At 38.1% G+C, this 11886-nt stretch overlaps 1 protein-coding gene across 1 annotated transcript; it reads left to right on the top strand.

Moving 5' to 3' along the window:
- The first annotated feature begins 10570 nt into the window (after positions 1-10570).
- Positions 10571-11518, top strand: LOC128124679 (olfactory receptor 5V1-like). The gene has a single exon (XM_052761238.1). It carries the CDS (start codon positions 10571-10573, stop codon positions 11516-11518), a length of 948 nt encoding a protein of 315 aa, XP_052617198.1.
- The last annotated feature ends 368 nt before the right edge of the window (positions 11519-11886 follow it).

Genomic DNA, 11886 nt, shown 5'->3' with positions numbered 1-11886 from the left:
TCTTAAAGGCAACAGGAAATTGATTGTGACACTGAGTGAAGCTTAAGCAAAAGACCTCAAAGCCTGCTTCCACAGTGATACACTTCCTCCAACAAGGCCATACCTACTCCCACAAAGCCGTACCTCCTAACAGTGCCACTCCCTTTGGGGGGGTCATTTTCTTTCAAACAACCACACCCAGCAAGAAGGTATTGTAGATATCTTCATTAGAAGAGATAAGGTAGAGATCATGTGACCTATCTGGTTCTCTGTGATGTAATAAATGAAGAAGACCGACTTCTCAGTTTACCTAGGTATTCTCTTGCTTTCATGCCAGCTATGATGTTATCTATCATGGGGTCCCAACCAGAATTGTAGTCAGTTTTTTTTAATTTTCTCCCACAAAAATGGTTGCTTCATAAATTTATTTATTTATAAAGTTTCCTACCTCTGATATACTCTTATTTCCTTGAACACAGAGCATATGGATAACTTGAACTGCATGGTTGGAGTCGATGGACAGGCAAAGCTTCTAGTCTCACTTTTATTCCTAGGGATTAAGACTATGTGACTAGAAGGTTGAAATCTAAGGGAGCCTGTCAATTTCTGTTTATGGTCAACAGTTCAACCCTATGTTGCTTTAATTTGTGGAAGATGAATAAAATTTTAATTATCCTTAACTGACATTTATTGTTTTTTAACTAAGTCTCTATCATCCTATTTTATCAGTAAAGACCCAGGAGCTAGATGCTGGGGTGAACACCTGCTAGCTCAGAAAGGCAGTGAAAGCACCCAACTGCTTCCTCCTCCACCATCATCACAAAAAGAGAATTTTCTCCTATACCATCTAAAACAAAAACTCCTCCAACTGGATGTCCTTCCCTTCTACTTCCTGTGTGTCTCTGTCTCTGTCCTTGTGACTTCCATTCTCTATAGCTTTCCCCTGTCAACTGGTTGCTTGTTCTACCTCTTGACCTATGGTTGACTTTATTTTATTCTATTTACAATATTCAAGCAGAATTCTCTTGACTTAAAGGCTGTGCTAGGGCTGAGCCACACCACAGCTAGAAGCAGGTTCCTCCAGTAAACAGTGTAATCTTGGGGTTCACAGTGTGATCAAATATCCCATAACAGACATTTTATAGTTGTGTAAGATTTAAAGGTACAGACTTTCCAGGCCTGACTGGTGGAGGACATAGATGACCAAACCCATGGTTTCTTGGTCTGGGCACTCAAGAGATGAAAAGCAACATCTTCATGCCATGCCTTGTCACTGGGATGGGTAGGACTCAACCAAGTGCCACCTGGGACTCAATCATGGTCCCACTAGGCATCAGGGGACCATTATAGTAACTGAGTACAGGCCAGGGAAATAGAAGAGAGGAAGAGGAATAATGGTTCATGGGCTAAAGAGAGGTGGATCTGAAAAGGTAATGGTGGTGAGGAGGAGGTGGATGTGAATGGCTTGCTTGCTACCCAAGTCTAAGATGATGTCCAGGCCTGGACTATTGCCAGGGGCCAAATGTTGACATGAGGTCCTGAAGCATCTAAGGGACCTGTGTTGATGTCTGTGTCTCCTGTCATCACTGAGGGCCATGAAGGGGCCTATGGTCTTGGCTGCCACCTGGGGCCACCATGGGGTCTGAGGGCCATGATGTTGTGGTGGCCATGCCAATATGAGTGGCCTGCACTGCCACCTTGGGTCATGACGACATCTATGCCTGGGCTGCTGCTGCATGTCTGGGTACATGGCCCTACCATAGCCAGGGTCTGTGTTGATGTTCGTATCTCATGATACATATACACAATGGAGTACTACTCAGCAGAGAAAAACAATGACATCATGAGGTTTGTGGGCAAATGGATGGTATGGGTTTTTAATATTTTTATTTTATAATTAATTTAATTTTACATATCAGCCACAGATTTCCTTGTCCCCCCTCTTCCCACCCCAAGCCTTCCCCCCCAATCCACCCCCATTCCCACATCCACCAGGGCAAGGTCTTCCATGGGGAGTCAGCCCAGCCTGGTAGATTCAGTTGAGGCAGGTCCAGTGCCCTCCTCCCTACACCAAGGCTGAGCAAAGTGTCTCAGCATAGGCCTTAGGTTCCAAAAAGCCACCTCATGCATCAAGGACAGGTCCTGGTTCCACTGCCTGGACGTCTCCTAAACAGTTCAAGCTAATCAACTGTCTCACTTATCCAGAGTGCCTGGTCCAGTTCCATGGGGGCTCCTCAGCTATTGGTTCATAGTTCATGTGTTTCCACTAGTTTGGCTAATTGTCCCTGTGCTTTTTCCAATCATGGTCTCAATATCTCTTGTTCATATAATCCCTCTTCTCTCTCACTGATTGGACTCCTGGAGCTCCACCTGGGGCTTGGCCATGGATCTCTGCATTTGCTTCCATCAGTCACTGGATGAGAGTTCTAGCATGACAGTTAGGGTGTTCGGCCATCCTATCACCAGAGTAGGTCAGTTCGGGTTTTCTCTCCACCATTGCCAGTAGTCTATTGTGGAGGTATCTTTGTGGATTTCTGGGGACCTCTCTACCATTCTGCTTCTTCCTATTCCCATGGGGTCTTCATTTATCATGGTATCTCTTTCCTTGTTCTCCCACTCTGTTCCTGACCCAGGTGGGACCTCCCACTCCCCTAAGCTCTCTTTCCCCAGACCCTTGCCCTCCAATACTCCCTTTCACCCCCAGTTTGCTCATGTAGATCTCATCAATTTCTCTGCTGTTGGGAAATCCCTGTGTCTTTCTTAGGGTCCTCTTTACTAGGTAACCTCCCTGGAGTTGTGAGTTGCAGTCTGGTTATCCTTTTCTTTACATCTAGTATCCACTTATGAGTGAGTACATACCATGTTTGTCTTTCTGAGTCTGGGTTACCTCACTCAGGATGATATTTTCCAGTTCCATCCATTTGCCTGCAAACCTCATGATGTCATTGTTTTTCTCTGCTGAGTAGTACTCCGTTGTGTATATGTACCACATTTTATTTATCCATTCTTCAGTTGAAGGGCTTCTAGGTTGTTTCCAGGTTCTGGATATTACAAATAATCCTGCTATGAACATAGCTGAGCAAGTACCCTTGTGGTATGATTAAGCATTCCTTGGGTATATGCCCAAAAGTGGTATAGCTGGGTCTTGAGGGAGGTTGATTCCCAGTATTCTAAGAAAGCACCATTTCCAAATGATTCCCAATGATTCCAAAGTGATTTCCAAAGTGGCTATACAAGCTGGTTGGCTGACTGGCCCAGCTATCACAAAGGCCCCGAACCAGGGCTATGAGTTAGCCCACCCCAGTATCTACCATATATATGAACTGTTGGAGCATGTGAAAAAAATGAACCTACAGATCCAAAATTGCAGGATCTCCATGACACAGAACAACAATAGGATATCCAAAAGGAGCACCAGAGAGAGCCCATTATGGATAGTATAGCAGAAGCCAGAGACCTTGAACAAGACCAATGACTCATAGCAATGAACAGTTACAAGTAAAGATGAATGGCCTAGAGGGTAAACTATGTGATTAAATGGACCACACTGCAGCTTCCACAAGATTCTTTCCCTCTCTCATATTTTTTATTTTTGCTTTGGTTTTTTGTTTAAACATTTATTGGGGGGTTTCATGGGCAGAGGGTGGATTTGAGGGGACAGGGAGATAAGTAGAATTGGGATGTGTGATGTGAAATTCGGGAGCAGATGTGTCTCATTGTTGAGAAAAGTCTGTTCTTAAATAATGCCATATTTTGTAGGTCTTTTAAGTGTTTGAAGATTACTTATCTAATTGAAATATATTTTTGTATACCTAGAAAACCTAACTGATATGGCTATTAATTAAACCTAACTAGTTTGACTATTATAGATGACTAACTACTAATCTGTACTTTTAGTTACACATTACATTTTTTAAATGAGCTGCATAAACATAATATCTTAAACAGCAATAGAAATATACATGCAGTATAACAAAATTGACTTTAAATTTGTATCAATAAACTAAAATCCATACAAATGTAAAATATTTTGAAATTAACAGTTGTTTTTTTGATTAAAGTAGATTCAATAATCTTTCTTTTTTTCATAATAATAATCTGTCCATTTCCTCTTCATTTCTATATCATATCCTCCTTCTTTAGAAAGAGATTGACTATGACCATTAACAATTTATCTGAGTCTATTTTTACTGTCTTTTTTAACCCTTTCTGTCTGTATGAGCAAAAGCTGAATTTGCCATGCAGCATGCTGCACAGCTTGGAGATGCCTCTGTGTACTGTAGCAGGAACCAGGCACTCTGTGTACTGCGGCAGGAACCCATATACTGTGGCATCTCTGTACCATGGCCTGCATGAGAGACACAACAAAGGAAATGGATTTGGCTCAATTTATGTGTTCTAGAACCCCATTTTTAAGCTTTCTCATGCTTTATGTGGATGTACAGGTGGCATGTTGGGTGCCATATGTAAACAGAGGCTTTTCTCCCACCCCACCCTGCAGCTGCTTCCAAATAATCACTCAGAGGCTTATATTAATTATAAATGTTTGGCCATTAGCTCAGGCATTTTAGCTCTTACATTTAAATTGCCCCATATTTCTCATCTATGCTTTGCCATGTGGTTCACAGCTTGTTACATCATTTTCTAAACGTCTTGCTTCCTTGGCAGCTGCCTGGTATCTGCCCCAACTCCACCCTTCTTCACTTTCTGTTTGATTGTACTGCCTAACCTTCTTCTGCCTGTCTATTGGCCAAACAGCTTTATTTATCAACTAATGACAGCAACACATAGTCACAGCATACAGAAAGACCATCCCACAGCATGCCACCACTGAGAAGGTGGTCTGGGTCGGGTAATAAAGCAGGCTGAACCTGAGCAAGCCATGAGGAACAAGCCAGTAAGTAACATTCCTCTGTAGTTTCTGTTTCAGTTTCTGCCTCAAGGTTCCTGTCTTGAGTTCCTGTCATGGCTTCTCTTGATGATGGACTATAAACTATAAGAGGAAATAAATTCCTTTCTCTCCAGATTGGTTTTAGTCAGTGTTTTTTCAACCACAACAGAAAGCAAATGAAGATGCCAATCATGATTTCAACTGTCAAGAGGGTGAAGTACAAAATACATTTACCTGCATTATTCATTTCATTTTAATAATATATTTAAATTTCTTTATTTCTGATAATTTTATATATGCATTCAATAAAGCATGACCATATTTACTCCCATTAATGCCATCCAAATGTACTCATATCCCTTCAATATGTGTCCCTCCTGACTTCACGTGTTTTTTTTTTAATAACCGATTGAATCATGCTCATATGTATATAGATGTGGGGCCATCTCCTGGAGCATGGAAATCATACCTGTGGCTACATATTCAAACAGAATGATTCTCCATCCTCCATCAACTATCAATTGCCAACAGTTTTCTCAGTAAGGGGTGGGATTTAGAAATCATTTATCCCATCTACACTAGGATTTTGACTGTCTTGATCTTGTGCAGGTCTTATTCAGGTAACTGCTGTTGCTGTGAGGTCATGATTTCCACAGCTATGTCACACACAGAAAGCAGAACACCATAGTACTTCCTCTATCCTGTTATTTGGTTCTGACATTTGCTTTGCCTTCTCTTCCATTATGTTCCCTGGGACTTGGAGGTAGTGATAGGGTTAATACTAATGTACTATTTAGGACTGAGAACTCAGTCTTTCATCTTTAATACTTTGAGAATTTCTCCATTGACTTCTGCCCACTGCAAAATAAGCTTTTGTGACTAAGGTTGACATCAGTATAGCTCTATTGGTATGAACATAAATAATCTGATGGCAACTTGATGGCATGACCATTTAGCAAGATAACAATGTGTTCTGCCTTGGATCCTGTGGTGGTTTGAATAGGTTTGACTCCCATAGACTCATGTGTTTGAATGCGTGGCCCATAGAGAATGGCATTGTTAGGAGGTGTGGCCTTGTTGGAGGAAGTGTGTCACTGTGGAGGCAGGTTTTGAGGTCTTATATGCTCAAGCTATGCCCAGTGTGACATACAGTTCACTTCTTGTTGCCTGCAAATCAAGATGTAGAACACTTAGCTACCCCTCCAGCACCTTGTCTGCCTGCATGTTTCCATTCCTTCTGCCATGATGATAATGGATTAAACCTCTGAAATTGTAAGTCAGCTCCAGTTAAATATTTTCCTTTATAAGAGTTGCCATGGTCATGGTGTCTCTTTACAACAATAGAAACCCTAACTAAGACAGATCCTATGACTATCCCAGCTCTGGATCAGGGTTACAATAACAAACATGAAACTCCCTCCTGGGGAACAGGTATAAAGCTAATCAGAACATGGTTAGTTACTCAATAATAGTTCTGTCACTATTACACCACCAGATTTATCTTGCCTAGAAAGTAAGTATTGCAACATGCTAGATCAAAGCTGGCTAAGACCACTGATGTTTTTTCTCCACCAATAATCTGTAACAGCATTTTTTATCATTATCAAATCTAGCCAGTTGGGAGGAAGTATTGTGGTTAATTTGATATTAATCTCTTTATGTCATTTAGCCAAAGAAGATATCTTCAAAATATTATTTCACCATGATTACGGTGGATAAACAAGTGGTAGGTTAATCAAAACTAAGGAACTATGAAAAAGCCTATGGGAACCTACTAACTAGATAACTTCAAAGTGAAAGATTGTATTTATATATTTAACTATATATAGTTAATATATATGAGTGTGTATGTATATATATATGTATATATGTATGTATGCATATATGTATGTAACAATAATTAGTTAAAAAGAATGGGAAAATGATGCAATTATAATCTCAAAATAAGAGAAATGTGATAAGAATAAGTTCAAAAGAAATCATCCTGTATGGAAAGACAAGGTTACTCCTAGAAGACATGGGTGATCAAATGCAAACCACACTACAAGCCATGGGATACCTTGAAATTATTGGTCATAGAGGCCCCACAAAATTCCAAAACAACACCAGCTATTGTCCTTGGCTACCCATCATGATGAGATGCATTATTTTTAATGATTATGTTTATAATTTTCTGATTTTATCTGAAAATTTATCAAAAAATTGAAATAATGTGTCATACACTAGTGTTCAGTTTACTTGGTTTCACTAACTGCAGGACAAATCTGTTATCTATCTACCATCATTAGAAAATTTTTTTAGATTTTATTTTATGTATATGAGTGTTTTGCCTGCATGTGTGTATGTATACCATGTGTATGCCTGGTGCCCATGAAGGTCAGAAGAAGGCACCAAATCCTCTAGAATTAGTTACAGATGGTTTTGAGCTCCCTTATGGGTGCTGGGAACTGAACTCAGGTCCTCTGCAAGAGCAACAAGGGCTCTTAATTGCTGAGCTATCTATATAGCTTCTATCTATCTAACATTTATCTATCTGTTAGGCAATCAATCATCTATCTACATGATTTCATTTGTTACTGGGAGCCCAGCTGCATGGTGTGTTGTAGTCTGAAGGTTTCTCTGGTCCTGCCAAGCCCCTGCAGTCCCGTGACCTGCTTATAAAATAAACTACCATGTGTGTTTAGATAATTTGTGTTTCTATTCACACTGGATCTGAACTGATTAATGTTCGTGTGGATGACAAATAGCTTTCACAGGACACACTATATAATAATGCATGAAAAAATGAAAAGTTTCATCCAACTAAAAAGACATTATTTAAGAAAAAGTTGATAATATAATTATATTTTGAAGCAATGGTTGGCTTACATTTATTCTTTCCTGTTATCTGGTCCTATGATTACTATAAAACATTTTTGTGTTTATCTTATTCTACAAGGCATGTGGAATTTTTTACATTGGGACACCAAGTTGTCATTTGTTTAGTTTACATAAAAACAACTCAGTTGAGTGTTTTTTAAAAATCTAAAATAATTGCTTGAGATATTTTATGAATTTATATTTTATATTCATCTTTGGCTGCATACAAGGGTTGAACACACTTTCTGGATCATTACAAGAAACTAAAATATGACTGTTTTGCCATAGAATTATTTTAAATTTATATTAAATTAATTGGCTATGCAATCCCATTATTAGGTTGATAGTAATGTACATAGTCTCTCTTAAGTTCTTATTATCATGACTCCCCAAGGATAAAGCAGGCATAATATAAATTAAGTACTAACAGCTTATGTGAGTCTTACATTCAAGTGGTGAGTTTACTTTCATCTGCTGATGTAATTTGTTGGCAAGGTCATTTGCTTTAACTTGCTGAATTGTTTTTACTGGTAATGTGACCTGCTTTTAAAGCAAAATTTACTCATTCTACTAATGTTGCTACAATAAATCAAATACAGTTTTAATTATGTTAAGTTTTAAGGTTTATACTTTATTTTTTGCTTAATAAGCAACTGACTGTTTTCTGTATAGAGCAGAAATTTGAATATTTTCTGAAGAGAAAAGCTTCATGTATTTGGCATTTACTACGTTAAAAACGGTAAGAGAGAATGATAGTAAGAAAGTATGAATTCTGGGATATTTCTAACAGATGGCTAGTGATTATATATATATATACACTCATTTATAATTACACGTTATACTAAGAACCAATCAAAACACATGGGTTGAATTTCATAAGTGCTTCCCAGAATCTCTAGTCTCAAAATTATTCATTTGTACATTGCATGTTATATAAACTCTTCCTGAGAACTATATGAAGGACAACATATCACTCTTCTTCTTCTAATTCATTAAAAAATGCTTAATATTTATTTATGTTTGAATTTGGAAGAGGATATTGTTGAGATGAATACAAGCACCCTCTCCCCATGAACAAGCTCCATACTGTATCTATCATGGCCATGTGTTTCATTGAATACTTTCAAAAGTGAAGTATAAAATGTAGGAACAATGTGCTTTCAGTTATTATGGGCATATATTAGTCATATAATTTGGGGACAAACAGGGTATGTTTATTAATCAGAATGTTATTGGTGAATTACTACAGTCCTTTTTTAAAGGGTCAATTTTGTGTGTGTGAAAATAAAGGTAATTAATTATAGAAACTAGAATTTACTCTCTGAAGACATTGCTCTGGTGAAAAAGGTGTCATATTTGTATACTTACACCTACTTTGCTGTTTTCAAAGACTACATCCATCTGTCAACAGTTTAACATTCCTGCAAGACTGTGAGCATTTGAGAGCTTAAGAACTGATATGACATAGTTTTGTTTTAATCATTGCTATTCACTCATTAACTATCCTTCAATTGAATAATGATATACACATCTCTTTTACCTTTATAGTAAATTTCTTTGTTATATTTTATGATTTGAAGAGAACATTAGTCAAAGATCATTTTTTTTTCAAAAATTTTCCATAACTGCTGTTGCTTCAGAAGAGAAAAATGTCACTCCTTCAGGGCTTGCTCTCTTCTTTCCCTTTGATTTGGAGCAGGGTCTTGCTTTGCAGTTTAGGGTGGCCTCAAATATAAAATTCTCTTGTCTTAGCCTTTTAATTTAGGAATTAAAAGCCTCACACCACAATAACCACTTTATCAGGCACATTCAGGAATCTTAATACTCCTTATTTGTATCTTACCTAGGAAAAAGTGATGGGAAGACTTTCATTCTACTTGTGACTAAAAATAATTATGTATAACTTGCATTATTTGCCATATTCATTTTAATTGACCAAAGAAAATATTTATTGTTTTTATGTAAAAAAATTGCATAGGGTAGTAGAATGTTCCTTTTTGTTTTATTTTAACCAGGTTTTTCATGAGAATTTTCAAATTCTCATGTAAAAGCTGGTTAAAATAAAAGGAAAAACTGTTTTCAAAGTGACAAAAATGTGGATTTCCATGTGTTCAGCTAGATTCTTCCAGACAGTTGGCTTAACGTAGTTATTATGTATCCAATTAAGTTAAATGCTAATATTTGTATCCTCAACATATGGTTTCAAAGTCATAAGAACATTTCTGTATTTATTCTTCTAAGTATAGATACTTGGTTTGAGGAGCTAAAATGTCATTCATATACATTTTTTACCCTATTATTGACTTGATTTCCCACACATCTACTAATTCCTAACATTTCTTAATGTTCATGTATCAGGGAATCTTTATATATTATAATAATTATATAAAATAAATGAAATACATAATGAATACATGAACTACATATTTTAAGTTCTATTAATTTAATTAGAAAGGTTACATAAAATTATGGATATTAAGGTAAGACTAAATGAAGCCAATGTCTATGGAGATGTTAGAAATCCATTAACTTTCATGAATAAAATCACATAATTAAAGGTTGCTAATGACTATAAAGAAGATATACTTTCAAGTTCTCATTAGTGTCTCAGGGGATTTTCTAAAGATAAGGAGCAGTAGATGAGTATTTCAAGAAATAGTATGACTACACAAACACTTAGGGCAGAAGTTTTAGGAACTCAAATCCATAAGTGAAGTATTGTGTACATAATCATAATTCACCAGTAGCCTGATATTTCCTTTGTCCCAGAGCTCTCTGCCTTGTCACTCCAGTCTGCATTCTTTGATTTCATTTCCCTTAGAAACCTTGTGGACAGAGAAGATGGATGTCTACAATCTTACCACAGTGACTCAGTTCATCCTCATAGGGCTCTCTGACCTCCCTGAGGTGCGTTACCCACTCTTCGTGGCCTTTGTCATCATCTATCAGATCACTTTGCTGGGAAACGGGGCCATCCTTTTGGCCATAGTGACTGAGAGAAAGCTTCAAACTCCCATGTATTACCTGTTGGCAAATCTGTCCCTGCTAGACATTTTCTGCCCATCAGCTACTGTCCCCAAGATGCTCAAGAATCTCTTGACTGAGGATCACAGCATTTCCTTTGTTGGGTGTGCTTTGCAGCTCTATTTCCTGGTGGCCCTAGCTGGGACTGAAGTTTTCTTGCTGGCTGTGATGGCTTATGACCGGTATGTGGCCATATGCTTCCCTCTGCGTTATTCTCTCATCATGACCAAGGTTCGCTGTGTGCAGCTGTTGTTTGGGACCTGGGCAGCTGGGTTTCTCAATTCATTCATGCATACAATGGCAACCTTTAGCTTATCTTTCTGCAAGTCCAACCGAGTTAACCAGTACTACTGTGATATCCCACCTGTGGTAGCCCTGTCATGCTCATCCACCTTCATAGCAGAACTGCTGATTTTATTGATGGGCAGTATCTTTGGGGTTGGTGCTTTTCTGATTACTTTAATCTCCTATATATACATCGTCTCCACCATCCTAAAGATCCAGTCAGTGGAAGGGAAGCGCAAAGCTTTCTCCACATGTGCTGCCCATCTTCTTGTAGTCTTCTTGTTTTATGGCACAACAATATTTACCTATATCCGCCCCTCCTCCAGTCAACACTCTCCTGCTAGAGACAGACTCATCTCTATGCTGTATGGTGTCATTACCCCTATGTTAAACCCTATTATCTACAGCCTGAGAAACACAGAAGTCAAAGCAGCACTGAGAAAAGTTTTACATCTTAGGATCTGTTCACAGAAAGCATGATGTAAGAATTGCTCACATTCTCCCTAGAACAAATGTATAGATGCACATAATAAAATAGAACATGTGCACAGACAGGAATTGATATATACATGTAACTTCAAATATAAGTGTGCACACATCTGAATATACTGGAAATGAAAATTTGTTTTTTTAAAGATTTATTTATTTTGTCGCTATTTTCATGATTGTTTTCCATGCACATGTGTATGCACACCACTTGTGTTCTTGGTACCTGTGGAGACTCTAAGGGGATGTTGGATTTCCTGGACCTGGAGTTACAGATGTTTGTGAACTGCCATGTGGATGCTGGAAACTGAAGTTGCATCCTTTGTGAGGACAGCAAATGTTCTTTAAACCATCTGTCCAGC

The sequence above is a fragment of the Peromyscus californicus genome, unplaced genomic scaffold, assembly GCF_007827085.1.
Source record: "Peromyscus californicus insignis strain IS unplaced genomic scaffold, ASM782708v3 Scaffold_4__1_contigs__length_199733344, whole genome shotgun sequence".
Lineage (NCBI taxonomy): Eukaryota > Metazoa > Chordata > Mammalia > Rodentia > Cricetidae > Peromyscus > Peromyscus californicus.
Note: the sequence above shows the minus strand (reverse complement) of the source record. Positions and strands in the feature narration are given on the sequence as shown.